Source organism: Aplidium turbinatum, chromosome 5 (genome assembly GCF_918807975.1).
Source record: "Aplidium turbinatum chromosome 5, kaAplTurb1.1, whole genome shotgun sequence".
NCBI classification, from domain to species: domain Eukaryota; kingdom Metazoa; phylum Chordata; class Ascidiacea; order Aplousobranchia; family Polyclinidae; genus Aplidium; species Aplidium turbinatum.
The window spans coordinates 7,195,941-7,222,143 of record NC_137476.1 but is presented as its reverse complement, the minus strand read 5'-3'; the positions used below and the strand labels follow the sequence as shown (position 1 = coordinate 7,222,143).

At 39.2% G+C, this 26,203-nt stretch overlaps 1 protein-coding gene across 1 annotated transcript; it reads left to right on the top strand.

The window, feature by feature from the left end:
• Positions 1-1,916: 1,916 nt before the first annotated feature.
• LOC145770532 (rho GTPase-activating protein 18-like) lies at positions 1,917-24,780 on the top strand. Its single transcript, XM_082582204.1, has 17 exons — positions 1,917-2,125; positions 2,669-2,766; positions 3,422-3,568; positions 5,472-5,698; positions 6,792-6,914; positions 8,581-8,794; positions 12,808-12,905; positions 14,862-14,953; positions 18,047-18,168; positions 18,833-19,020; positions 19,255-19,420; positions 19,812-20,011; positions 20,409-20,525; positions 20,924-20,986; positions 22,512-22,598; positions 22,981-23,135; positions 23,507-24,780. The coding sequence occupies exons 1-17, from the start codon at positions 1,935-1,937 to the stop codon at positions 23,652-23,654; spliced, it is 2,436 nt and encodes an 811-aa protein (XP_082438330.1). The 5' UTR covers positions 1,917-1,934; the 3' UTR covers positions 23,655-24,780.
• The last annotated feature ends 1,423 nt before the right edge of the window (positions 24,781-26,203 follow it).

Genomic DNA, 26,203 nt, shown 5'->3' with positions numbered 1-26,203 from the left:
AAAGTATATATGATCAGCACTGCTGCATTGTTTGTATACATCGTGGTTTGGCATTTTACTGTAATATGGAACACTTGTCAGCTTGTTTTGTAGTTGTTTCGATTGGATGCCATTATGATAATTCAAACTTTGCTTCAAAGATAGCAGGCATACGCCGTCGGCTTGTTTTGAAGAGAGATATACGCAACCTCACTTGTAGCAGGCCTCTGAGTTTCAGGCGGCCATGGCCGCCGACAAGTCGTTAAATGGCCTCCGAAACTACCACGCCGGTAGGCCATGTTTGGTCGCCAGCTCCACAAGCTAACATTTCTCCATTCCGTTGATATTTGAACAAAGCCAAAAGCTAGGCAAAGTCTCTCACACGCCGATAAAAATATTGCTGATAAAAGTTTTGCAAAAAAGCTGAGCGTTGACCTATAAAAACTCAACTTGCTCTACAGTCTACACCCACTTGGGAAGCAGTGCATTTAAATAGGCTACGACTGCAAATAAGTTTCACAGAGTTGTTCTTTCTTCAAAGAACGCAAAAAGACGACACTAACTAACAGTCCAGCGGATCTTTAAAAAGTTTTTAACGGATTTTCTATTTTGGCTGCCGAGCGCGAAAATTTGGTCGGTGGGAAGGAGCTTCAGCTTAGATGTCTGCTGTAGGATTTTGCGTTATTGCAATATATTATACAAACAGCTACTTTATACTAATTGGAAAAACAAACAAGCGACCCAGAAACTTTTTTTGGCAGCCCAACTTTTGGTCGGGACCCATAGGTTGGGAACCACTGCTCTAGGTTATATTCATTCTTGTCTAAAAATAGTTTGTGAACATAGTGTACAATTTTTTTAATTCTTGCACAAAAGATTATATATATTGTTATTGATGTAAACCAGCAGAACATTCATTATTCCGATCAACAACTTACAAGTGGTTCGATTCAAGTATGTTGTTTCAAATATTGCTTTGTATTGACAAGGTTTTAGTTTTCTTGACGTTTCTTAAGTACCACCAGTCAATGAAACGTTTAGACGCAATGCATCACTGTCGTTACCAGTGTCTCGTCTAGACAGCTACCATCATGATTTTGTCTTTTTGTTATTTCAAAGTCGTTCAGTGCTACTCTGAAACAAGATTACTCATCGAGAAAAAGCACACCTCATGAGGAGAAAAAGTTGTCAATTTATTAAAGGTATCAAAGCCATTCATCTGGTTTGTCTTAGGATTCTAATCTTGTCTGCTAGTCATGTCAGGTACACTTCAGAAGAAAGCTAAACTTCACTACAGAAATTAACTAGCAAGAGTTGACATTTTACGTCGTTCAACGTTGTCTTACGTTGAAATGATATGAGGTGGACAGTTTCTTTGTTCCAAAGGTGTCTGAGTCTAGTTTGAAATTTTTAAGCAATTGTTTTGGTGATTGACAGCAAATTATTACGTAGTCTGAATCCTAATGAAATGTGGAGGCTGAAAAAGAAAATTTTGTGGCATGATTGCTGTGATATCATTGTATATCAACCAAGGAGGAACTTTAAAAGCTTACATTTAAGATGCATGCTCGAAGGAACAGCATTAGCTGAACATCTTGCTGTTTACTGCTGTTGAAGTGAATCTCATGTCTAAGGCAACAAATCAGTTTTTTGCACGTTCATCGGAGTTTGAAGACCTTGAATCAATATAAAAAAAATGCAAGAAGCTTTGAAACGTACGTGCACTGTGCAGTTTTTATGTTTAATGGTTGATTGGTTTTTAAATAACTTTGGATATACTGTATGTTGGGTTGATTCTAATAACAATGGCTAAGTTTCAGTTTTGAAAGCATTCAGCTATGTATTCATTGTTACTTTTCTTTTTCAGACGCATTTTGTTTTTTAAAGTAAGTTGTTTTTATGATGAAGTGGGTGTTCACTAAGTTTGTACATTTAAACGAAAGCATCGGATTATCATGATGGGTAAAGATAAAAAAGAGTCAGGAGCAAAGGATCTGGTTGTTCTCAAGGTGAAGAGAAAAAACAGCTCCGCAGCGGAGCGCTTACGCACGTACAAAAAACCTCTTCAAAAATCATCATCTCACCAGCCTCTGACCAGATCGTCAAGCAAGTCCGCAGACAGCCTAGATAGCGGAATATATTCCAGGTAACGCTTTTGTTGACAGGTTTGTTTGCTCTTGTGGTCTGTTGTTTCACAAATGTGAAGCATTGAACTGAAGATGGGGAGTAAATATCCTGCTAGCAGACATAGTCGTTTCAGTGTCGATTTCTCAACTTCTGATCACAAACGACATCCACCTTTCAGACTTTAATCTGATCAATTGTATAGAAATACCATGTACGTCTTGGCTTGCTATTTTGCATTCATCAAATGCTGGCATTTGCACAACAATCTAACCTCTTAATTAATGTAATTTATTAAGAATCGATTTCGCTATAGTAATAGCAACTTCAGCTTATTCAAATAGAATCTCATGTCTTGGCTTGCTGTGTTTTGTTTAAGAAAACCTATAATTTCGGGCTTTACAGTCTTCTCTCATGTACAATTGTACATATACCGTTAAATTGGTTCAGTAAAGTCAAAATGAAAGTGAACTTGTAGTAGTCATGTTTTTAAATCATATTCATAGAAAGGTGTTAGGCTTAAATGACTTATGTAAATGTTAAACTTTGTAGTTTTTATTGGCAGGCAAAAGTCCTGTGATTCAATAGACAGTTTGGACAGTAACGAAAGCGGAATGAATGGAGACGGAGCAAGTTCCCCCAATTCCCATGATGCTCACATGTGTACGTCTGTGTTTTTAATCATTCGTTTTGCTAAGTATTGTGTTCTTCGTATGAAAGTCGATGCATATGATATGATACTGCCTCAATGACATATTTGTTTGTAATTAAACTGATTGAATGTTATTTAAAAAGATGGTTTTCATACTTGAAAGCGAGGATCGATAAATGAAGACATGATTCTCAATCCATTTTTAATATTTTCTATGCCGTTAATAAGCCTTCGGCACGAACGAGAATATGGTGGACAGTTCTCTAACTACGTTCAGTCCCGGAATGGCCCGTTTCGGTGAGTCCAATTCTGTGAGTCCGATTCGGTGAGTCCGATCCCTATTCGGTGATTTTTTCAATTTTTTTTTTAAATTATCGGGTACCGTAGCCTAATTATCATTGCCGTTTTAGGGTTAGGGGTTAGGGTTAGAGGTTAGGAACTCACCGAATCGGACTCACCGAATAGTAGCAGACCCTTCAGTCCACCCAGTTTGTTACACTTCATTTATTTGTTATTTATAACCATAAACAATGCGAAATGTCACAGTTTTGGTTGTGTAGAAGTGAAGTACAGTTTTGGCACTGTGTATGGTGAGTGGAGATGAATGTATGATCGCAAGCACTGACACGATCAAGATGACATTTTCACTGCTCTTTCAACGTGTAGGTCTCACTCCATCCGATGAAGCTATTCCTCCTCTTCCAATTCAGCAGTATGAGGATTATTTACGGGAAGTCCAAGATATTCGCCAAAGTATTATTGTAAAAAGTGGGGAAGAGGCAAAGCAGCCAATAAGCAGGACAAACTCCGGAGGTGAGCTCATCAATCCAGTCCACACTACTTTTGTGTTTCATCTGTCATGTCCTCGTGTTACTACTTCTGGGTCGATACACAACTGAATTATGCCAAACACTTTATAAGAAGCGTAACTCGTAATAATTTTTTTTGTCTAAGAAGTCAGATGCACTAGGTTACCCTATTGTATTTAGACTGCTCTGATACTTTCGCCTTTATAATAATAGTTCTTATCGTTGCTTATTTTGTGTAGCTAACTGCTCTAGGCTGCTGCTGAGCTGAGTCGGAGTCTGCCTCGCTTTCTGACCTAGTCTTGTTCTGAAACGATCCCTGTTCCATATCTAGAAAGCTAAAACCTCAATTGCTAAGGCAACAGGGATCAGTTGTCAGTAGATGGAACAGAAAATATATTTCGCACTTGCTAGTGCATCGTCAGTTCTCAACTGTCACTCAGTTCTCAAAGAAATGACGAAACTTCCTTCCTCCCTCCTTATCACATGTCCATACCATCTTACTCCATTTGCCCTTGCCAGTTGGTCTATGGTCTCTTTCATCTCTAGCATATCCAACAATTCTTCAGTCCTTTTTTCCCTTCTCGTTTTCACCCCACACATTGCTCTCACCATTGACCTTTCCGTTCTTCTCAGGATTGCCAGTTCACTCTCTCTCAATATCCATGTCTCGCTACCATATAGCATTGCAGGCCGCACACAGCTCCGATATACTTTCCCTTTCATCCTTAGTGAGAATTTTCTGCCATACAACATTTCCCCACATTCCCTGAACTTTGCCCAGCCCAATCTTGCCCTTGTTGTCACCGCTGCTTCACATCCACCACTTCCATTTATCCGATCACCCAGATAACAGAAGTCTGTCACTGTTTCGATGCCATGGCAGAACTCATCATCATGGCCTTCCACTTCATTCCTTCCTTTACTGCATTTCCCACAAACAAAACACTTCGCCAATCTTGTTGCGGCTCTCTTGACATTAGCACATCTTGCATGTACCCACTTTCCACATTCCTTGCATCCACATTCCTTGCATTTCATTAACTGTTAAAGTGGGCTGATAAATACTTTTGTTTCAATTTAAAAAAAGGTTCTAAAAAGCTTCCACATGGACTTAAAAGTCATTTCCAATTTTTTTTGGGGGTAGCCCTCTTCAACGGCTGTGTCACCCAGCCCAAAAAGTTAAATAAAGGCCAAATGGCCATATCTCTAAAACTAAAGCTGGAAGGGTCAAACAAAGCTGTAAGGAAGCAGAAACACAAAGTTTATATCTGTCTTAAAAATATCTTTTTATCTTAGTTGCACTATAAATTAAGTTATTTGAAAAAAAGCTTTTTATGCAGAATCGAGTCCTGAGTCAAAATCACACAAATTGTAAATTATGTTATAAAGTTTTATCAGTTCTACTGAACAGTGTATTGTATTAATCTATGCTTTTGAACTGTCTGTGACTGTCACACGTCAAAGGTTATTGATTCTACAGTATAAGTAAAATCGCAAAATAAGAGGTCCAACATATTACTAGGCCAGGCAACCTGATAGAGGTACCGGTATTTCACTTTTTCTCTTATCAACCAAAACTTTTCGATTTTGTTTTTTATTGACGATTTCAGTGCAGGTCAAAAGTAGGCTACACTCACAAAATATAATAAATATATAATAGTTTTTTTCAGATTCAGGGCTACGTGTGGCACCTCTGTCCTTTATTCATTAACTAATTTTTCTGAAGTTTTTGCTTGATGCCTTCTTTTAGCGAATGTAAAAAAATGGTAAGGTGATCGGAATTTTTTTGGTAATTTTTTTTCCTATATTTTTCGGGACCACCTTAAGTTGTCCACACATGCATCGCTGGTTTATTCCTGAAATAAAACGATGATTATGTTAATTAACAAACTTTTTTTGCTTTGTAGAATATCAAGATGACGACAATGAAGCTGATTGGCTGGTCAGTGCAGGTCTTTCTGACCTTGTAATGACGGCATCAGACGCGTTGATGACATCATCGGACAATCCTTCCTCGTCCCGAATGTCCACCCGCATCTCCACAGACTTGTCATCCATGACTGTCCTCTCGACTCTCACGCGGCCGCAGCGGGAAGCCGTCCTCAGGAGAATCACTTCCTTCAACAGAGCACAGGTACGATCGTGGCAAGGCGTTTTATCTTTTCCTCATTTGAGCCTCTTCGTCATTTGGTCTGCAAAGTCTTTTGCCACTCGAAGTCGAAGCTAAACGAATTCATTTCAAGCGGCATTTTTTTGAAGAAAAAAATTGTATAAGCCTACTCTTTGAATAAATTGGGTGGGCGTAGTTGCTGAAGGAAAGGCGGCCGAGAGAAAGGAACTGGCCACCCTACGGTACTCTCGTTAGTGCCGAAGGCTTAGTATAATGAGAACCTGATCTTCTCATCCCCCGATGCTTGGATCAAGTATGGGACACACCTTTACCTCTTTTACCTTCACTCTTTGAGGCTAGGCCTCTTGAAATGCGCAAGAAAAAAAGGAAAATTATCTATCATAAAAAGTAGCAATGTTGAAAATTTTATCACCCTCTTTGAGTAAGCATGAGAGGTTTTTAAACAACGGTAAAACATCCTTGAAAGATAAATTGATTTTTGCTGACTTGCGATGTTGTTTTAGGTCTGAATTTTAGGAATTGTTGGTACGAACAGTTGATTCCCTATGAAAATTGGTAAAAATTACTAGAATTTATACGTCTATCTGAAGCAACAATTGTAAAGTTTCAAATTTGTTAAACTTTCTTCTGTTTGTATGTACAGGGACAGAGCTTCATCTTTGAATGCAAAGTGGATAATGTGCACTTTATTGGGTTTTGTAGCCGTGCTAACTAAACTGTGCTAACAGCCGTGCTAACATGCAGTCATGCACCACTTGGTTAATGACCAGAAATGAAACAGTGTCCCGACTTTCGCAGCACCAGATGTTTGCCGGATGCGTTGACTTCGTTCAAGTTTCTTTCACAACATTTTCTAACGAAATATAATCGAATCGCCACTACTGGTCTTTAAAAGATTTCCAGAACAATCACAATATCCGATGACTGCCGGAATTAAGAGCATTTAGTACCAAAAGTACCGGTCGTTAAATGAAAATACCTGTTCCGAGAACGTGATTGACAGAGAATAAAACAAATTCCAAAGTACTTATAATCTCCCAACTTTTTGGTTGTTTTTTGAAAACCTTATTTTGTTTTCAAATCTGTTGCTTTTTAGAAAACGAAGAAACGTCCAAAGCCAAGTATCAATTCAATCTTTCCCACTGTGGATACTTCACCGGAGTCAACCCCAGAAGCACACAGGGACCCGCCTGAACGATTGCAGCCCCCACCTAAGAAGGTGAGTCCCCGAAGCCCAACGTTGTTGCTTCAAGTCTGTGTAAGTGTGTCGTACAGAAAAGTTTGTGCCAAATTAAGAGTTGTGAGATACACTACTCTGTTGTATTTTGTAGGTGTAGAACTCGTCATACATTATCTGCCATCAGTGTCTTTTTTTGTATAAAAACTATCCAAAATCAGGCCTCCACTAATTCAACGTATGGAGACGTTAAATCAATGTAAAAAAGGCCTGATTTGCTGCCTGAGAGACAACTGTTGCAAGTTTCTTTGACGTATTTTGGTTTGGTGATACCCCATTTTCAAGAAACGCAGTGAAATCAAAAGACGCGTTTATGCGTGCTGCTGTGCAATGCGTGGTACCACGAAAGGAAGTGTCTTGTTATTGCTTTCATTGTTCTACTTGTGACGTAACGCTGGGTCAGAATGACCGTAATTATTGCGCGTTGACAAAGCATGCCATCACAGCTTCCACACCATGGGCGTTATCGTGGTGGCATCCAGTTCCAGGCCATGTGCTGTGGCTCAGAAACTGACAATGATATCCACGATTATCTTGTCCCAGTCACCAAATGTCCTTTTTACATTGATTCAACGTCTGCAAACGTAAAGAATGTAAAGCAAGACTGATTTGTTTTGAAATTGAACGCAAGAAATTGTTAAAGTTAATATAATGAAGCACCGAAGTAGCAAAGTATTTTTTTTATTGATTCAACGTATGCAGACGCTTCCAATCAGCTAACAATGTCTTTTTGCCATCGATTTAACGTCTGCAGACATTGCATCAATGTAAAAAAAACTGATTTGCTGGTCGGGTAGACATGACGAAGTGTGATAACGTAATCAAGGCTTGCCATGATTACTGCGTGTACATTGCTACATAGGTTGTGCTTCACGCAACATACGGTAAATATAGCTGCCCTCTGTCACGACGAGATCTTGTTTGTTCTGTTATTTACGACCCATATCAAGAGAAATCATAACCCTAAATCCTACTGTAGGCTACAGCGTATATACTGTACATCATCTTTTATGTCGATGTCAATCTTCAAAAATTGTTACATGAATGCTCTCTGCAATTCTAACGCTCTTGTCAAATCGTCGTATTTCAAGGGTGCCATTCGCAGTTTACTCGTTGACAATTTTCCCCAACATTGTGATGTACTTGTATGTTTGTTTTTGTTTTTTTGCATGTTTGGTAGTAAATACGGACCTATTGGTCTGATGCATTGAATATTAAAAAAAATTAAAAATGCAAAATGGATCATTCTCTTTATTGAAAAAATTAAAATATTTACCAATAAGTTCCTTTTGATAATCCTATTGAGGTGAAACAGGGTGTTAAGGTTTTTACTCAACTAGTATACAGTATAACTAATTTTGATGTAAAATGTATTTATACTATATGGCTGTCTATTTTAAGCATTTGTGTGTGTTGGATTAAGGTAACAACAATGGTGCATTACCCGCTTGTCTCAAAATGAAGGCTAATAATTTGATTGCACAACGAAAACTAGTTTAAAGATTTAATACATTGTACTGTATATAACCATTTCCAATGCTTTTCCAAGTTAATCCAAGCTCTAGGAATATGGCTGCTACCAACATCTTTTTTCACACACACCATCAGTCTTCTAAATCACATGAAAATGTTTGTTTTTTTGTTCCAGCCAGATGAGCTCTCTTTGAAGTCCATGAGTCTCCCGCGGGAGGGAGGCTATGGAGAAGCCACCCACCAGCGTCGTCACTCCGAGTCCCAGAGAGTCCGAGATCCGACCAGTCCCGCGGGAACTGGTGGTTCTGACGATTCACAGCACAAGATGGACTATCATTCCAAACATAGAAAAAATGTCGATTCCATTGTAGCCAGCGACCTATCCGGAGGTGAGGCTTGTCTCATAGAAAAGTTTATTTCCATGACAGACATCTTGGTTTGCTGTCGCCCAGCCAGCAAATCAATTTCCTGTGTTGATTCAACGTTGGCAGACGTTGGGTGGATGTAAAAACGGACTGGTGTGTGGACTGGGGGATAGCTGTTTTCTTTTTGTGACTTGTAAACTTTCTCTTTTTGTGAACGCCATTAGAAGGTTTTGTTTAGTAATTGTCACTTTCAATGGATGTGATTCACTGGTACTATTTTAATCTCTTCTGCTGGAAAAACTGGTGTCTGCTACTTTTAAATACTGACTAGGGCGATTGGTATTTGACATGATTTTGAAGATAGATTTTGCCAAGGCATTAAATAATTGCTTACTTTTGGCATGCCGTAACATATTTCTGAGTGTTTCCGTTTCATGTGAAAAGTGACTGAGTGCTTTGTTGTCTGTTGTTGTTTGTGGAATCGTGTCCATGTTGCTCAGCTTCAGCTGTTTTTTCCAGCTAGCTAATCGGTTCATTTTTACTTTGATTCAACGTTTGCAGACGTTGAATCAGTGTAATAAAGGAACCGATTTGCTGGCTGGGTTACAACAAATCGTTTGTTATCACTAGCTCTAAAAGCAGCTACTGTCGCACAATAGGCGTCCTGGTTTTGAAATGTTGGTTGGATTTTAGGTCATATATCAGGCCTCTAAGTTCCTTTATTTTTCGGACGACCAACCATGGCCAACCAAAGCTCTTTTGCGGCGGCCAAATTCTCGCGCCCGGCAGCCAAAATAAAAAGTCGGTTAAAAATTAGTGATTTTAAAAATCCGTTAATTGATATCGTGTTTTTGCGTTTAGTAAGGTAAGAACAACGCAAACAAGGCCCTGAAACATATTTGCAAATGCATTTAAATGCACTGAGGTAGGGAACGAACGAAAATTCGAATAATAACCAAGTGGAGACCCAGACAGCAGATCAGTCGTTTTTTTACATTGATTTGACGTCTACAGACTAATTTGCTGACTGCGTTTCTGCAATGCACACATGTTCAAAATTTGGGTCCGCACTTTTTGCATCCCCATATCACACTTTGTTCGATTATTTCGGCAATTGCCGACGCCAAATTCGAAGGCTTAATGAAGCCTGCGGCCAAACAAGGCCTACCGGCGCTGTAGTTTTCGAGGCCATTTAACGATTTCTTCTGGGAGCTTAGGAGCCTGTAAATGTGTGATTTTTCATGAATGAACAAACCTTGTTAAAGTTTGTTATTTGTAAGTGTTCGCTATGAGTTGTGGTGGGGCTGCAAAACTAAGCAATTATTTTATGTTCCCGCCTGGTTCTGTTGTGATGCACTGGGTGCTATTTATTTGAAAGCTGCAAATTTAACTGGTAAATTTTAATTTCTGGAACTTGTCAATTAGACGAACCTTGCCCCCTTCCCTTCAACAAAGTATCCCATACGATTCCATAAGCAATGTAAGAGTTTGGTTGGACATCAAGTTGCGTGGTTAGATTAGAGATAAACATAAGCTAAAAGTGTTATCAATGTCGTGTCGCATTTTTCTTACAACGTGAATATTTAGTGCTAAAAATATTTCTATTCAGCCGATCTTAAATCGTCGTCAGAATCCCTGCATACCTTGACTTCAGTTGCTTCCGACGCATCTTGGGCGGCGTTTTACAGTGGCTCAGTGCTCTCTAGCACCAATGACTATCAGCTGTTGCGGGACATCTCAAAGTCGCTTTCCATGCCAGAACTGAACAATTTGAACGAACAGCAGCTAAACTTTCCGCCGTTTGACATAAATAGAAAAGATCCTTCGTCTGCTGAACCCGGTCTGGTGAGCACGGGAAATGTATTGCCTATCCCTGAAGAGTGTCAAGTCTTGCACAAAAGCCCGATTTGTGTAGAAGCTGAAGAGGAACCGCCAAGTGATGCTTCAGCTCTTGGAGATCAGTTGTATGACTTCCATTTTACCAACACACCAAGATTATTGCTCACAACCGAAGATGAAGAGAAAAGCAAACAGGACATTCAAAATCAATCAAGAAAATTGAAAAGTCTCAAATTTAAAGCTATGTCGTCGCTCAAGTTGTTGTTTGGTAAAGAAAATCCGATGCTTGAAACCAAATTAACAGCTTCGCCAAAAGGAAAACAGACATTATCGACCCCTTTTAGCCACCGAGATGCTATGGCACGTAGTGGACGGGATTCTCTTTCCAGCAATCCAGCCGTCTCTCCTGTATTGAAGCGCAGACGGCAGAATACTTTACCAGCTTCATCTACCCAGTCTTCCCAAACACAATCATTCAGTTACTTGTCTGCGGAATCTAGCTGCCTTTTCTCCCATGATCATCCACCAACATCCACTGATGTACCAAGCGAAAGGAAATCTCCTCTTCACAAGCTCTCCTCAATGTCTTTTTCAAGTTTTCGATTCGGTTCTTACCGGTTTGCGCCGGCTACACCTCGTCGCAGCCTTCGAAGGTCTCGTTCTTTCAATGCGAAAAGTGGATCACCCGTGAATTTGATGTCGGTCAAGACTTTGGGTGGATCAGCTAAAATCAACCCAAACGCAGCAAGTCTGTTGATATCCGTCTTTTTTTTTCGTTTCCATACGATTATTTTTACTGACTCTTCATCATCACCAACTACCACATTGTCAACGCCCAGTTGGCAAATCAGTCCTTTTTCATTGAAAAAAGAATCAAGGAAAAACAGACTAATTTGCTGGTTGGACATCGAATCACGAATAGGCGAGCCACTGCCTCAACAACACACAAGTGGTTGGCTTGCGACGATTCGTAGTGGAACGAAATTTCCGGATAACTGGATTGAAACAAATTTTTGTTTGCGCATTTAATTTCAAAATACTTCTAACTGCTTTTGTAATTGAAGCAAACTACCTTACTTTTTCTTCAAATTAATTTGTTATAGTTGAGAGCTGTGTGGTGTGTCTATGTATGTATACGATGCAGTCAGCTTGCTTGACGAGGCTTAAAAACGTTTTTGTGCAGTGAGTACTATATGTTCTAATCAGTGTTTCCAGGCTGAAGAGGGCAATTGTTTTACATAAAGTCAATTTTCCTCTGTTCTTAAGCGCGGGTTAAATATTTCAAAGCTTATTAAACGGGTTTTGACTCAAATCAGTCGCACAGCCAGTCAATTCATTAAAGGATTGTGAGAAAGGACAAATTTTCCCGTCATTTGCTGTCAATTACATTTTCTTTCTATCGCGACTGAAAGTCGTGATTGAGTGAGCTGCAAAGCCCATAATTATGTTGAAGACTGTAGCATTGCATTTTTTACCAGAAGTGCATAAGCTTTTCTGTCTTAGCAAGTTTTTCACATTACTTCAGCCCTCTCTAGACGTTGAAACGATGTAAAAAGAGCAACTTTGACACTGACGTCATCTAATGTGCTTAGCTTTGTGGGGAAGCGAGTGACGCGATTTCACTGACACCACAATTGTTACCATGATTGCTTCATAGCTGTGGTATTTGAAACCAATCAACGTTTTTAAAATCGAATTGAAAAAGATGCAGGCACACACACATGATCTTGAGCTAAAAAGTGTTTTGGGAACTTATCACGGACATCTGCATTTCCTTGGTCAGAGTATTGCAAGGTCTTGCCCGCTTTCCCTTACATGTATAATGTTATAACACCACTGCTCAGATATGCAGCGGATTACAAGTTGTTTTTACCTAATTTTTAGCTTATTTTTTTGTAGATCATGGTTTTGTTATATCTGTTGATCACAACTAACGCTTATGTTACGTTTTACTAACCTTATTTTGACATGGTTGTACTTTTTTATCAAAAACACAACTAATCGATCATGTTCTGTGGAGTAAAATAAATTCAAAAGGAAAGTTCTCCTGTTTTCCAAGTGTTTTTAATATTTTTATAGACAAAATTCTAACCTCTGTTTGGCAAACGTTTTTCCATGGCATCCTAGACAAATACTTCAGACAAGGAGCTCTAAGCTTCAAGAAACTAACATGTACATAACAAATAAAATCATTGCAGGTGTCGAGACTTTGAGTATCAACTCCAAGAACGGGTCACCATCTTGGAAGAGCACAAGTGAAGATTCCACTACAGCGTTTGCTGACGACGGAAAGATTGTAAGTTTGTTTGATGCTTCATTGCAGAAACTCGTTACTTTTATGTGCAACTGGTGTTTTACAAAGGGTTTGTTTTTCTATTTGATGTATGTTGTATATAACAAGGGACTTTGGTGGTATATCTAGAAACTTGATGATGTAACACCATTGATGCGTAAACGCAGAGTGAAACTGTTTACCAGGCATTTCATAAATAAAGTCACTTGCATTCTTCTGGTGACTATAGGCTAAGTACTAGGTTACCTCCTGATTAGAGTGGCTCGTTTTTGAACTTTTTTTTTAAATTCTCCCGGGGTAGTAGGGAAATGGTGCCAATGAGTGAGAAAACAATCATGAAAAAATTTGAGATTCGTAACAAATTGTCTTCAGCCTCCTCATGGGACCCAAAAATCGAAAAATGGGGTCAAAAACGCAATTTTTTTCAAAAAAAAATTTAGTTTGGGTAGATACAATATTGTTTAGATATATCTAAATAACCTGAAAAAAAAGATTGAAGTCATTTGAACTATTCCTTCAGCTTCCTCACAGCTTCTGAATATTTTCATTTTGCTGAAAATTTCGCATTTTTGCTTGTGGTTACATAACTACAAACTTCGTCAGTGACGTAAATTCAAATAAAATACGTCACTTTTTCCTACCAAATTAACCCAATTTCATTAAAAAATGATGCAACAGCTCAGGGCAGGTCTATAAAGAGAAATACAATGACGTTTTATAGCTGGCAAAATGTCTAACGCAATTATGTATCATGTAACCACCCACAAAAATGCGAAATTTTCAGCAAAATGGAAATTTTCAGAAGCTGTGAGGAAGCTGAAGGAATAGTTCAAATGACTCCAATTTTTTTTCTGAGGTAATTAGTAACTAGATATATCTAAACAATATTGTATCTACCCAAACTAAAAATATTTTTGAAAAAAAATGCGTTTTTGACCCCATTTTTCGATTTTTGGGTCCCATGAGGAGGCTGAATACAATTTTTTACGAATCTCAAATTTTGTCATGAGCGTTTTCTCACTCATTGGCACCATTTCCCCACTACCCCGAGAGAATTTAAAAAAAAAGTTCAAAAACGAGCCACCCTACTCCTGATGTCAAGAATTATACAAAAAAATGTTTACAGAAAGTTGGTACGGTACTGTCGGTACATAAAGCAAAAGGCACGACGTGTTCTTAAGCCTTAACCAGAATGATGGTCAGACTCGGAGCTTTCCCTCTGTGTACAAAAAATTACTTTGACTTTGCGTTCACTTTTTCCTTTGCTTAGAGCTTTTCACAATCGTTGTAATTGCTAATTTCATTTCTGTCTTGTCGCATATTATTTCAACGTTTCTTGACGTTGGTCTTAAAGAGATAAATTTACGCTACCGGATAGTAGCCTACTGTTTTTAGGCATCACTGCGTTATCAATTAAACTGAGTGGTAATCTTGTTGCGTTTTTTAACTCTGATTCTTGCTACTTCATCATTTCGTCAACTGGTATGTTTTTGTGTAATTGTGTTGTGCCGTTTGTTACTGAACAGGTTGTGTTTGCCTGTTTTAGCCCCCTTGATAAAGTCAGTCGTGCTGACTGACGAAACGTCGGTAATAAAAGCTAAGGATCATCTTTAACAGCAGGAGGAAACCTAGTGGCCTTTAGTCACCAGAAGAACGCAAGTTATACTTACCATTGATGCGATTAAGGCGTTCGGTGTTGAAGCTTTCATTTTGATACTTATACAATTACGATCCATTATTACCCAGAAATAACATCAAACTAATTTTTATGAGTTCCCCCGCTCTCTGTGTTCCCTTATCACATTTGGCCTACAAGGCTTGCAACTTTGTTACGAGTTTTGAGACTGCGGTTTGCCACGGGAAACTGCTTTTCCAACATACTGACTATCCCCAGATGTAGCCTACTTTGATTTTTTGCGTTCAACCACGGATATTTCAAGAGCTTGCATTACATTTCAGTTGAAGAGCATGAGCTACAGTGAGACAGCAAAGCAGGATAGCCTTCCCAACTTCTCTCTGGTTAGGGACAGGCTTGGGATTACAAAAATATGGTGAGTTTTGAAGTTTGCAGTTAACCAGTTAGCAAACTCCTTTCTTTTTACATTGATTCATCGTCTGCATATGTTTGAGTCACTGCGAAAAGGGCAGATTTCACCAGCTGAGTGGTGTATACTGAACTACAGTGATGCAAATGCTTTGCTGCAAACCAGCAGCGTTTTGCGTTAAAAATGCTAACATCAGATAGGTTATCACTCAGCTTCATTGAATTTTTCACTATTGCGTTGTTTAAACGTACAAATACGTTAGATATCTCGAAGGTAACCCGGCTGGCAACAATATACTCCACAAGCTTCCGCCTGGTAAGCCTGAATCAGCTAATCTTCATTTCACTTTTAAATCAGCAGCATTGTTGGTGGCAAGTAATATGTGGTACGCATCGTCCTATTTCGGTAGAGTTTTAAGAAGTTTATCTTTTTTATATTCATACTAATAAAGCTGATATCTGTACGCTTATCATGTTTTCATGCAAAAACTTGTGAATGTCAAGCTGACCTGAAGACTTTAAAACACCGTTTCACTGTTTTTGTTGCTGTTGTTGAGATGACCCTGTGGCCTATGCCAACATTTGTAACCACTGGTTTTATTTAACTTTGAAAGACTTTAAACAAAGTACCATTAACTTGGGGCTGCATTTTGTCGTGTGTGTCGGCGGCCTTACTTTCTTAGCGGTCAAGAGCTAGTTGAGTTTTTTAAAGAAGGTGGTAGGCTACTGCTAATATGCATTCATGGAATGCTGACAATCTGCCTTAAAGAAATTGGTCGTATACTGCCGAAACGTAAAAAAAGTTGTGATAAGTTGAAAAAAATATGAAAACTTTGTTGCTGAGATCGTTTAAAATCTGATTTATCTTCCACCAGTTTGTTCAACTAATAAAATGTTTTTTTTGTTCAAAGCAAAATGTTTTCTCAACAGCGTTATAAACTATTAACGAGTTTTGCTAATAGAAATCTCCCAGTTCCATTCGTTTCAAATTGGTCCGACGTCTCTACATGTCTTTTCAATGTAAAAGAACTGATTTTTTTATCTGGGTTGATAAGCGTGGGGTCCGTGGGAGTCACGGCACATTTTCTTCGTGGCTGTTGATTCATCAAACACGCAATATGCTTTCCTTCATGCTTCAGCTCAGGTGAATGACAAGCGATGAGATTAGCATGACAATATCAACTCACTTCCTTGTCAATTTTCATCACTTTCTTTTTAAAACCCTTGACCACGCCTTGATTTATTTTTATGATATGAATCTATTGCCAAACTTGACAACAATAAAACGTTGACCAATTAAATCTGAAAAAAGGGGTAAGAATTTGACTAATTCTTTTCCGTTTTGAAATCTTGTCCAAAACCATCCACCCCACTGTTACGTTCCAGCCAACAAAAGTTACCGTTTTTTGCATTGTTTTGACGTTGTCAGACGTCTAAATAAAATAAAGAGGTAATTTTTTTTTTACGCGGTTAGTTTTGTTTTGAATGAGGTTCGCTTATAATCTGATCTTGAACTTTACTCTAGACCAGTGGTTCTTAACCTATGGGTAATTACCCACATGTGGGTAATTTCAGGATAGCAGGTGGGTAATCAGCTAAACCAAAATATTTAGAATTATAGATGTAACAAACAATGTCACAGCTGTAAGTGGTAAAGTTGTTTTATTACTTACACTTTTTTTGATGTTTTGAGTCCGTTCAAAACAACCAGTGATATTTTATTTTAATATGAAAATTTTCCCAGTGAAGAAGATGAAGATATCCAAGAAGGGTTTTTAGACATGATTTATGAGTCATCTGTCAAGGCTTCTTCTGAAGATAAAAGCTTGGGAAAATCCTGGGGAATGATGGGGAAAGTATATCTAAAAGTTGCGCAAAAAACCACTAACATTGTTGACTATGTTCCCTTCCACTTATCTCTGTGAATCAGCATTTTCAAGTGTTGTTGCTTTGAAATAAAAATCCGGAAACAAGCTTTTAGATCTGGAGTCAGATTTGCGTTGTGCAGTATCCAAAATCACACCCGATATTGCATCGATTGTACATAAAAAACAAGAGCAAATGTCTCACTGACACTATTGATGTCATTCTTTGCATTAAATGCTGTTTTTGTTGAATAACGCTCTTCTATATTTTTAATATGGCAAAATACCAAGATAGATAAAATTAGATTTTGGGTAATGAGACTTTGATCTGGACAGAAATGGGTAATAAGGGAAAAAAGGTTAAGAACCACTGCTCTAGACTCTAGAGAGTCTAGTCACGTGATACAATTTATTGATGAAGTCAGACATGATGACTGACGAAACGTCGGTACTATATCTGATGGTTGCTTTGAGTACTTTGTAGTTGCTTCAGATTGCAGAAGCCTGATTCAGGTTCATTGGCCATCTTCGGCAACGCAAACCTTACGGTTGCTTGTTTAGCCTGCAGTCGCTATAGTGACTTGTGGAACGATTGATAGTTCAAGGCTTAATAGATCCAGCAGTATACGCCTCTCGCCTCACCAATGTCAACAAACGTCGTGTTGTGTTTTTCAATACGAGAGTTTTGCAATGCTTTGATTCACATTGATTCTCTACCAACATGATACTCTGGTGTGCTCGATGTGGCATCAAAAGTAATTGCTTTACTTTGAGAATTGTTTGCAACAGTCCGAACTAACAAAACTGACCCTTTATCCGAGTTACGATAAAACGATGCATACAAAAGGCAAGATTTGCTAGCAGTCATTCTAAGACAGTTCTAAGCTTATAAGTTCATTCTAAGTCATTTGTCGTTGATGCTTGTCAATGATGTGGTCGCAGTTTTCTTTCGGTAAAATTTTGTTTCCCGTCATTCTGAGTGGTTAAATAAATACTTTGATACGACGTCGGTAGCCCACACCGTTACGAAATCATGATAGTTGCACATATGGAAGTTGCAATGTAGCACAGTGGCGGCCTTCCTGGGTGGTTCTAGTTTACTTTTAGACCAACCGTAATCACATTTTAATTAAACGTCATTACGGCATGTCATACTCTTGCCTCTGTGGTAGAACATGTTTTGGAATCCTAATTTATTCTTTTTGTGTAACTGACACTGATGATATCCTTTGCAGCGACTTATCCCCAGTGGACATGAGGAAGGTACAGAGCCTCGCCCTCATCGAACTGACAGCCCTGTTTGATTTGAGGAATATCGATTTAAAACGAAGGAAACCGGCGAAAATGAAAAACAAAGGTTTGGGTTGCTTGTTGAACAGATTTGTTTCTGTCTTTGGTGCGTCACAGCGTCAGCAAGGTTGGGGAGATAGACTTTCCTCAAATCGATAAAAATTATTTTAGAAACTGTTTTGTAGCAAATCAATCTTTTTTTTACTTATTCAACGTCCACGGACGTTGAATCAATGTGACAAAACTGATTTTCTGACTGAACTAATTGCTTGCTTTACGAGCTCATTAATTCTGTACCACACCAACTCCCTTATCATTCTTCATCAGTAAGTCATGTAGGACCAAGATTTCAATAAAAAAATTTACTACCAATGCCTCGATGAACAATCCAGCAATTTCCAACAGTATGTTATAAAATTGACTTGCTGTCAGAATAAAAAAAATTGTTTTACAAAACATGTAACCAAGTGGTTCATATCAAGCATTGTTGTGGGTTTGACATCTGTCAGAAAATATTGTTTTGATCAGAGTTGGAATAGTTGCAAATAGACACCAAACGAGCTTCCCATGTTTTAGGTTTTGCGTTGCGCTCTCATACCCAGATAGCAAATCGGTCGTTTGTTACATTAACTTAACGTCTGCAGACGTTGAATCAATGTAAAAAACGACTGATTTCTTGCATAGGTAGCTACTACCTGCAAGTTTATTAAACGTGGCTATTTATTGTGAAGAACTGGGTGTATTTGGGACTCCAATAACGTTGCTGGTAGAATGGGATCGTAAACGGATGAACACCAACAATCTTCCTGTTCCTCTCGTGCTCAGTGAGATCATCAGCTTCCTGGAGGAGAATGCCTTGCAAGATGAAGGAATCTTAAGAAAATCCGGATCTTCTGCGAGGACGAAGATACTAAGACAGGTCAGGCACGTAGGAGTGGACTTGGATGATGAAATCTATTTTCATCTTTAAAAAAACGCTTTTTATCAATAACATTAGTCATGGGAGTAGATTTGTAAGATTAACCAATGATCCTAAACTGAAAAGAGTAAAAAATCTTAAAACACTTCAAAAACTTCATGATTAAAAGAAGTCTTTTTATCACGATTTCTTAATTATAGAGTTGCTCTATTTGTTTCTGATGATGTTGTTTAGGATTTGGAATCTCGGTTCAGTTCTAATGCTCCTCCGAACGTAGTATCCAAGGTCTGGAAGGATGCGCACTCCCACGATGTAGCGGCTCTCCTCAAACAGTTCCTCAGGGAGCTTCCGGACCCTCTCTTGTCCACAGAGTACATTGATGCTTTCCAGTCTTGTGGATGTAAGTAGGAGGATAGTGGAAAACTTGTTTATTATTTTGCAATTTGCTGGAAATGATATATGAACAGTTGAACACGCATGGTTTACACTTTACACCATTCACTTGCACCACCTATCACATGCACCATTCGCGTTGTACCACCATTCACATTCAGTCACCTTGCACTACCATTCACACGCAACAACCGCATTGTGATGTCGCAAATGGAACACAGTTGATAGACTTTATCTCGCTTCGAAGCTCGAGATGTTTTTCCACGTAGAGTCGTGCAGTTTATTACCTTCGCAGGTGCAACACTATATAATATTATGTGTATAGCGCTAACGGAACTAATGTTCAGGAATCAGGATTGGTCTGTGCTTCCAAATACAATTTATTTCATGTTTTTCAGTGATCACTGACAGGAAAGAGCAGCTCCAAGCTCTCAATCTCCTGGTTATCCTCCTCAATAATGTTCACAGGGACTCCATGAAGCTCCTTTTGAAATTTTTAGCACAAGTCATCGCTAATGAAGAATCGAACAAGATGTCATTGAATAATGTCGCCATGATCACCGCTCCCAACCTCTTCATCTCCGGGAGGAAGAGTAAGGTAAGATGAGGAGCTATTGCTACAATGTGATGCAATAGAGCATCCATTAAAGGGTAAAAATGCACCATATCATCCTTACCAGCAGATTAGTTTGTTACATTGATTCAACGTATCCAGACATAGAATCAATGCAAGAAAAGCTAATCTGCTGTACGATGGAGTAAAATTAGAAAAACGTCCAAACCTCGCAATACGAGGAACAAAAGGCGTAAAACCGTGCACTAACTCAACTAAAGAAATAACTGAAAATGAAATGTGTGAATACGTTTGCTGCGTTTTCAATGCCCCATAGCAAGTTTGCAAGTTGTATACGGTATCTATGCAAGGCGACCGAGTTAACTCTAAAAGTATTGACTTCTTCAAAATACCCCGCCACAAAATCCTCTCTTCCCCGCAGAAAGACAACACTACCACGCAAGATCTGAAGCACGCCGCCGGAACTTCCAACATAGTCCGGATGTTGATAAAGTATCACAAGTTGTTGTGGACTGTACCGGCTTTCATGCTGACTCAGGTACAATAACATAGTGCATTCCTTCGATCAATAATAAAAAAAAGCAAAAAAAAAAAATTGACTGCTGGTTAAACTTAACGGAGAGTGGTCAAACTAATTTTTCAAATTGCTTGGTTTAGATAATTTTTTTTAAGTGATACTTTATTGTTGAAAAGGAGCGATCTTCCTGGCGTCAGCACTACCTGACTACTCACTATAAAACAGCGAGCATTGTGTTTGTTATTTAATATTCTTCGTTGAATATTTGCGAAGACCACGTTTGTTACCATACACGTATTTTTATGCAAATATATCGTCTGCATACATCAGATTTTCCTTCTTTGAGTGTTTTGATTTTGCTGGTAGTTTATTGAAACGCAGGCCATCTGAGCTCTACTAACAATGTTCATTCAACTCAGGTGCGGCACATGAACAAGGCTGAGATGAGCAGCAAGAAACATCATAACCATCCCAAGGAAAAGGTTAGCGCCGGGGGTTGCTCTTTTTTTTGTCTTTTCATCTGTCCCTTCTATGTCTTTTCTATCTTCCGTTTGCATGCTTTGCAGCGTGGCGGGCTCTTCCAAATAGGAATGCCCGTTCTCTGTGACTGTTAATGCTTCTCTGGCTGATTGCTATGTCATCGTCTCCTTGTTAGTGGTTTATAGGCTATCCAGTCTTCACTAGCTTCACGAGAATATTCCTTGGCTGGTTAATTAATGTTCAGCTCGGCAACCCATTTCTCTCTCCGTTTCATCCCTGCGAAGAGAAGCCTAGGATTGGGGTTGCGGCCACTTTCCCGCTGCTTACATTTATTGTTTCTAGGTGGTGTTCTTTGTGGTACCACCTAGACGCTCAGTCAACATTGTCCACTGAATGTTAATTACAAGAAGCGTCCATTATCATATAGACCAGGCATGTGCAACCTTTTTTACTCGCTGCCCAAAACGAAAATTCGAGTGATAACGCGGCCGCATCAACTTTTTTACAAGAAAATTTAGTGTAATTTTCTTATGAAAGTAGTAAGTCAAGAAACAGATTTATGTACGCTCTACATAGTCTTTACAACTTTTTATTCCCAAAAACCTGAAAACGTTCCGAAACCGGTGATGGCATATGCTTTCTGCACTGCAACAGCAATACTGTGACGTCTTTTCACGCAATCATTAGTTTGAAAACAAGAAAAAAACTGGGAAATGGCGGAATATTGACTACAGCAAAACATTCTCAAGTTCAGCCTCAAAATCAAGCCCAAAAACTAGAAAAGCTAATTGAAAATACCAAGCACCAAAACACACCAACGTAAATCTGAAAAAAAAAATTACGCAAACTCAAAAAATAAAAGCCCAAGTTTGTGGGAAAACTGCAAAGTTGACAACAAAGTTCTATGTGCTAAATTCGCATCGTGAAATTGCAAGCCAGCATTGTTATGTCACAAAGCTTCAGCGCAACATTACACAGCGCGCGAAAATTTACACTTGCTGCAATGTGAAAAAGTGCGCTCAGCAATTCACAAAGTTTTTACGATTCATTGTTCCCTCATTCCGATTCTATCGCCACGGATGGAAACAATGAAGTATAATTTGAGAAAGCTACTATACAGCATACACTTTCAATATGCTGAGTAATACGCGGCCGCACAGAACAACATGGCGGGCCGCCGGTTGCACATGTCTGATGTAGAACATTGCAACTTCACTCTTGTGGTGGACCTATGCCCTATAATATTCCTAGCAAGAACATCTTGGCATTTGTTATGAGGTCAACTGTCGAAACCCTTTCAAGACGAATGTTTGTAAAACTTATAAACGATCTTCTTCGTTTAATCTTAACGAATGGTATGAGAAAATCGCAAATGTTTCTAAAGCAAATTTTTCTAATTCAAATCAAAGTGTATAGTTGTATTTTTTTTTAAGCGTATTGTAGTTTTCTTGTATGAAAATATAACTTAGGCTTCAATTGGCTCTGAGTTCAATGTCTTCTTTGCTTATTAAGTTACCTCTTTCACAGAGCAAGTACAAGTTCTTCCAAGGCGGCAAGAGCAAGGATTCGAACAAGAAGGTCCCATCAATACAAGCCTTAACCCAGCCGTTTGACGTGAGTATTGCAGGTTACTTGCTGCCTGACGTCCGTCATGTTCATCGGTGACAAATGTGTACGTAGATCACTGGTGCCGCCTTTTGTGTCCCTTTGTTATTCCAGGACTAGGCACTCTTGTACGTTTTTTTCATTTGGTAAGGCAATGCCAGTTTTTAATGAAATTTCAGCTGTGAAATGAGAATGTTTTAATGTAGAAAACCAACTGTTAAACCCTCTTGCTTGTGTTTGTTGTATCAGCTCTTTACCTTTGTTACCAACTCCCTCAGACAGGAAAATCCGTTATTTGTACATTGATTCAACGTCTGCAGACGTGAATCAATGTAAAAAGGACCGGTTTTGTTATGTGAGATTCCACAACTAACCTCTCCCTGTCCAACAGTACGAAACCCCCAAGGGACTGATCAGGATCCAGGCCCCCACCATGAGTCTCACATCCATGGCTGTCCAACTGGACGACCATGTGACGGTGAGTGACATCATTGCCAGGTACCACCGACAGTGTGGCAGGAAGAACCACAAAGGGAAACAAGACCAGTGAGTGTCTGTTTTAAATCAGTTTACGCTGTGAAGACGTTGCAGCAGAAGATTTTTGTTTCAATTTTATTTGAGGAAAAATTAGAGCTAGAAGCATGGTAAGAATACGGCCTGTGGTTACATAACATTTTACGCCTCGCTTTACTCCAGACAATAAAATCCATCATTTGTGAAAATTCTGTAAAAATGACGGATTTTGTTGCCATGGAGCTTATCCCACGTAGCAATATTCTTTCTTTTTTAATTGATTCAATGTCTGCAGACGTATTTTGCTACCGGCGATGACATATGTGACTTTACTTGTTCCTTCACTGGCGTTGCTACCGTTTCTCACGCACGGCGACGTTATTGCAAATCTTGTGCTTCCGCAGATGTAGCGTCAGCAACTTGACGCACGCGTTGTACGAGGTGGGCGGGAACATCCATGAACGTTGCCTGGACCCAGACACTAATATGAGCGCTCTCATCAAGGTCAACCCGGACGCGAACTGGTTCTTAAGGCCAAGGAACACAAGGTGAAGGTGGTGGACTACCATTCAGAAACAATGTTGCAATCCGAGGATCTTGCGTCAGCAGCAGTCGAAGTGTGAGAGAAAACTGGTCAGAAAATCTGTTGCGTTGATTCAATGGAAAAGATAACTGATTTGGTTGGCTGGAAAGCTGAACGGACCAGCAACCAGCAAAATTGATTTGTTTTGCACTTGCAGACGTTGAATCAATGTAAAAATGATCAATTTCACTGGCTGGAAAGCAACCGGTAAAAAGGGTTTCCGGCGCAGATTTGCAGCTTTTTTGTGGAATTGACTATTATCCCGGACCACCTGGGTTGTGGATGATGAGTTAGACATATCCGACGGTTGTACTTTGAACGATCACCTCTGCCGGGTTTTACTTTGTTTTGTCGGGAAATGTTTCTTATTGTGCTTTTTAGCGTGAATTTCTTGTTAAATGTTCAGACAGTTGACAAACGTGACGTATTGCTCAGCTCACTTTCATGCAATAATTTTCTTTCACGGCTCAGCCTTAAACGTGTTGTCAGACTTTAGCAATTAGCGTTGATTCTGTTCCGTATTGTGGGATTATCGCTTCCAGTATTGCAGTACTGTATATCTCGAGCAATGTGCAAGCAGTTACCGAATGATGTTATTTTTTAGCTTTTTTAACCCAGACAACAAAACTCGTCATTTTTACATTGATTTAACGTCTGGAGACGTTGAATCAATGTAAAAAAGACAGATTTTGCGGTCTAGGACACCTCTCGTCTTTCAAAATGCAGTAGTAATCATATAGTTCATTCCATGTGGTTTTTAACATTTCATTGGTTGAATCATCTTTTTAACAGCTTGTTTTTTAAAGCTTCCATGTGTGTTTGATCAACCTTTTAGATTCTATTTGATTAGTAACTCGTGCTTTGGTGTAGAAGGTCTTCCGCATGTTTCTGTTGTATGTCGTTGTTCTTGTAGTTTCACTTGTCCAAGTGAATGTTCTTCAACCAGTAAATCAGTTCTTACATTGAATCAATGTAAATGCTGGTTGTTTTCACTTTGTGACATTCAGGTGGTGATATTACCGGGATAAGGGATGCGCTTCCATTTTTTCTGGTTTAAGCAATCACTCCACAAACCTTTTCTCTGCCTTGCCGAAGTCCCACTGGCTGTGAGGTGGACTGATGAACGATCGAAAGGTCATTGGTTCGACTCTTGTTCCAGGCACTTGTTTTTTTTTTTGCAAAGACGCTAATTCTACTTTTGAAAATGAAAGCGGAAATCCGACTCTTTACCTTCTCGCCCACTTAGTCCCCAAAAGCAAATCAGTCATTTTCACATTGACTCAACGTCTGCAGACGTTGAGTCAATGTGAAAATGGTGGATTTTGCTGTCTGGGAGGCTGCTGTGTATTGTTTTTACAGTGAACCACTTAAACGTTTCTCCTCGGATTTCACCCTTTTTCCCCGTGTGATTGCATCATCATCATAATCCATCGTCGGTTTGTTCCCCACTAGTGGGGGTGGCCGATTGTTTCCGCGCAGCAATTGTTTTTATCCCTTTTCTCCATTTCACCCTGTCCCTTGCATCTTTCTCCTTCAGTCCGATTTTTTTAAATTCATCCTTCACTTGTTGTTTCCACGTTCTTCTTGGACGACCGCGTTTCCTCTTCCCATCCACCTATAGATCTAGTGCCTTTCTAAGAAAACTTCCTTCCTCCCTCCTTATCACATGTCCATACCATCTTACTCCATTTTCCCTTGCCAGTTGGTCTATGGTCTCTCTCATCTCTAGCATATCCAACAATTCTTCAGTCCTTTTTTCCCTTCTCGTTTTCACCCCACACATTGCTCTCACCATTGACCTTTCCGTTCTTCTCAGGATTGCCAGTTCACTCTCTCTCAATACCCATGTCTCGCTACCATATAGCATTGCAGGCCGCACACAGCTCCGATATACTTTTCCTTTCATCCTTAGTGAAATTTTTCTTCCATACAACATTTCCCCACATTTCCTGAACTTTGCCCAGCCCAATCTTGCCCTTGTTGTCACCGCTGCTTCACATCCACCACTTCCATCTATCCGATCACCCAGATAACAGAAGTCTGTCACTGTTTCGATGCCATGGCAGAACTCATCATCATGGCCTTCCACTTCATTCCTTCCTTTACTGCATTTCCCACAAACAAAACACTTCGCCAATCTTGTTGCGGCTCTCTTGATAACTCTCTGAGCTCTAACGATTAGCCATCAAGTTGGTACAATGCATTATGTAATGTATGTTTCTCGGCAGTCGAGTGTAGCAAGAATTGACAGCGGTGGCGTTAATTCTACTTTTTAAACAACCATACATATGTATGATAATGAGCTACTGCTCAAAAGATTTGCGATTGCAGATGAACTTGTTACCAGTTAGGTCTTTATTGCTAAGCTACCATGTAGCATCGCTTTCCATGGGAACAGTCGGCGTTGATTCGCTTGAAAAATTCCATTATTTTCAGATGTCACTCTGCAGAAAAATATTTCGATTTTGAAACATTTTGAGAATGTAGTTTATGGACGTGACTTTTCATTGCAACAATA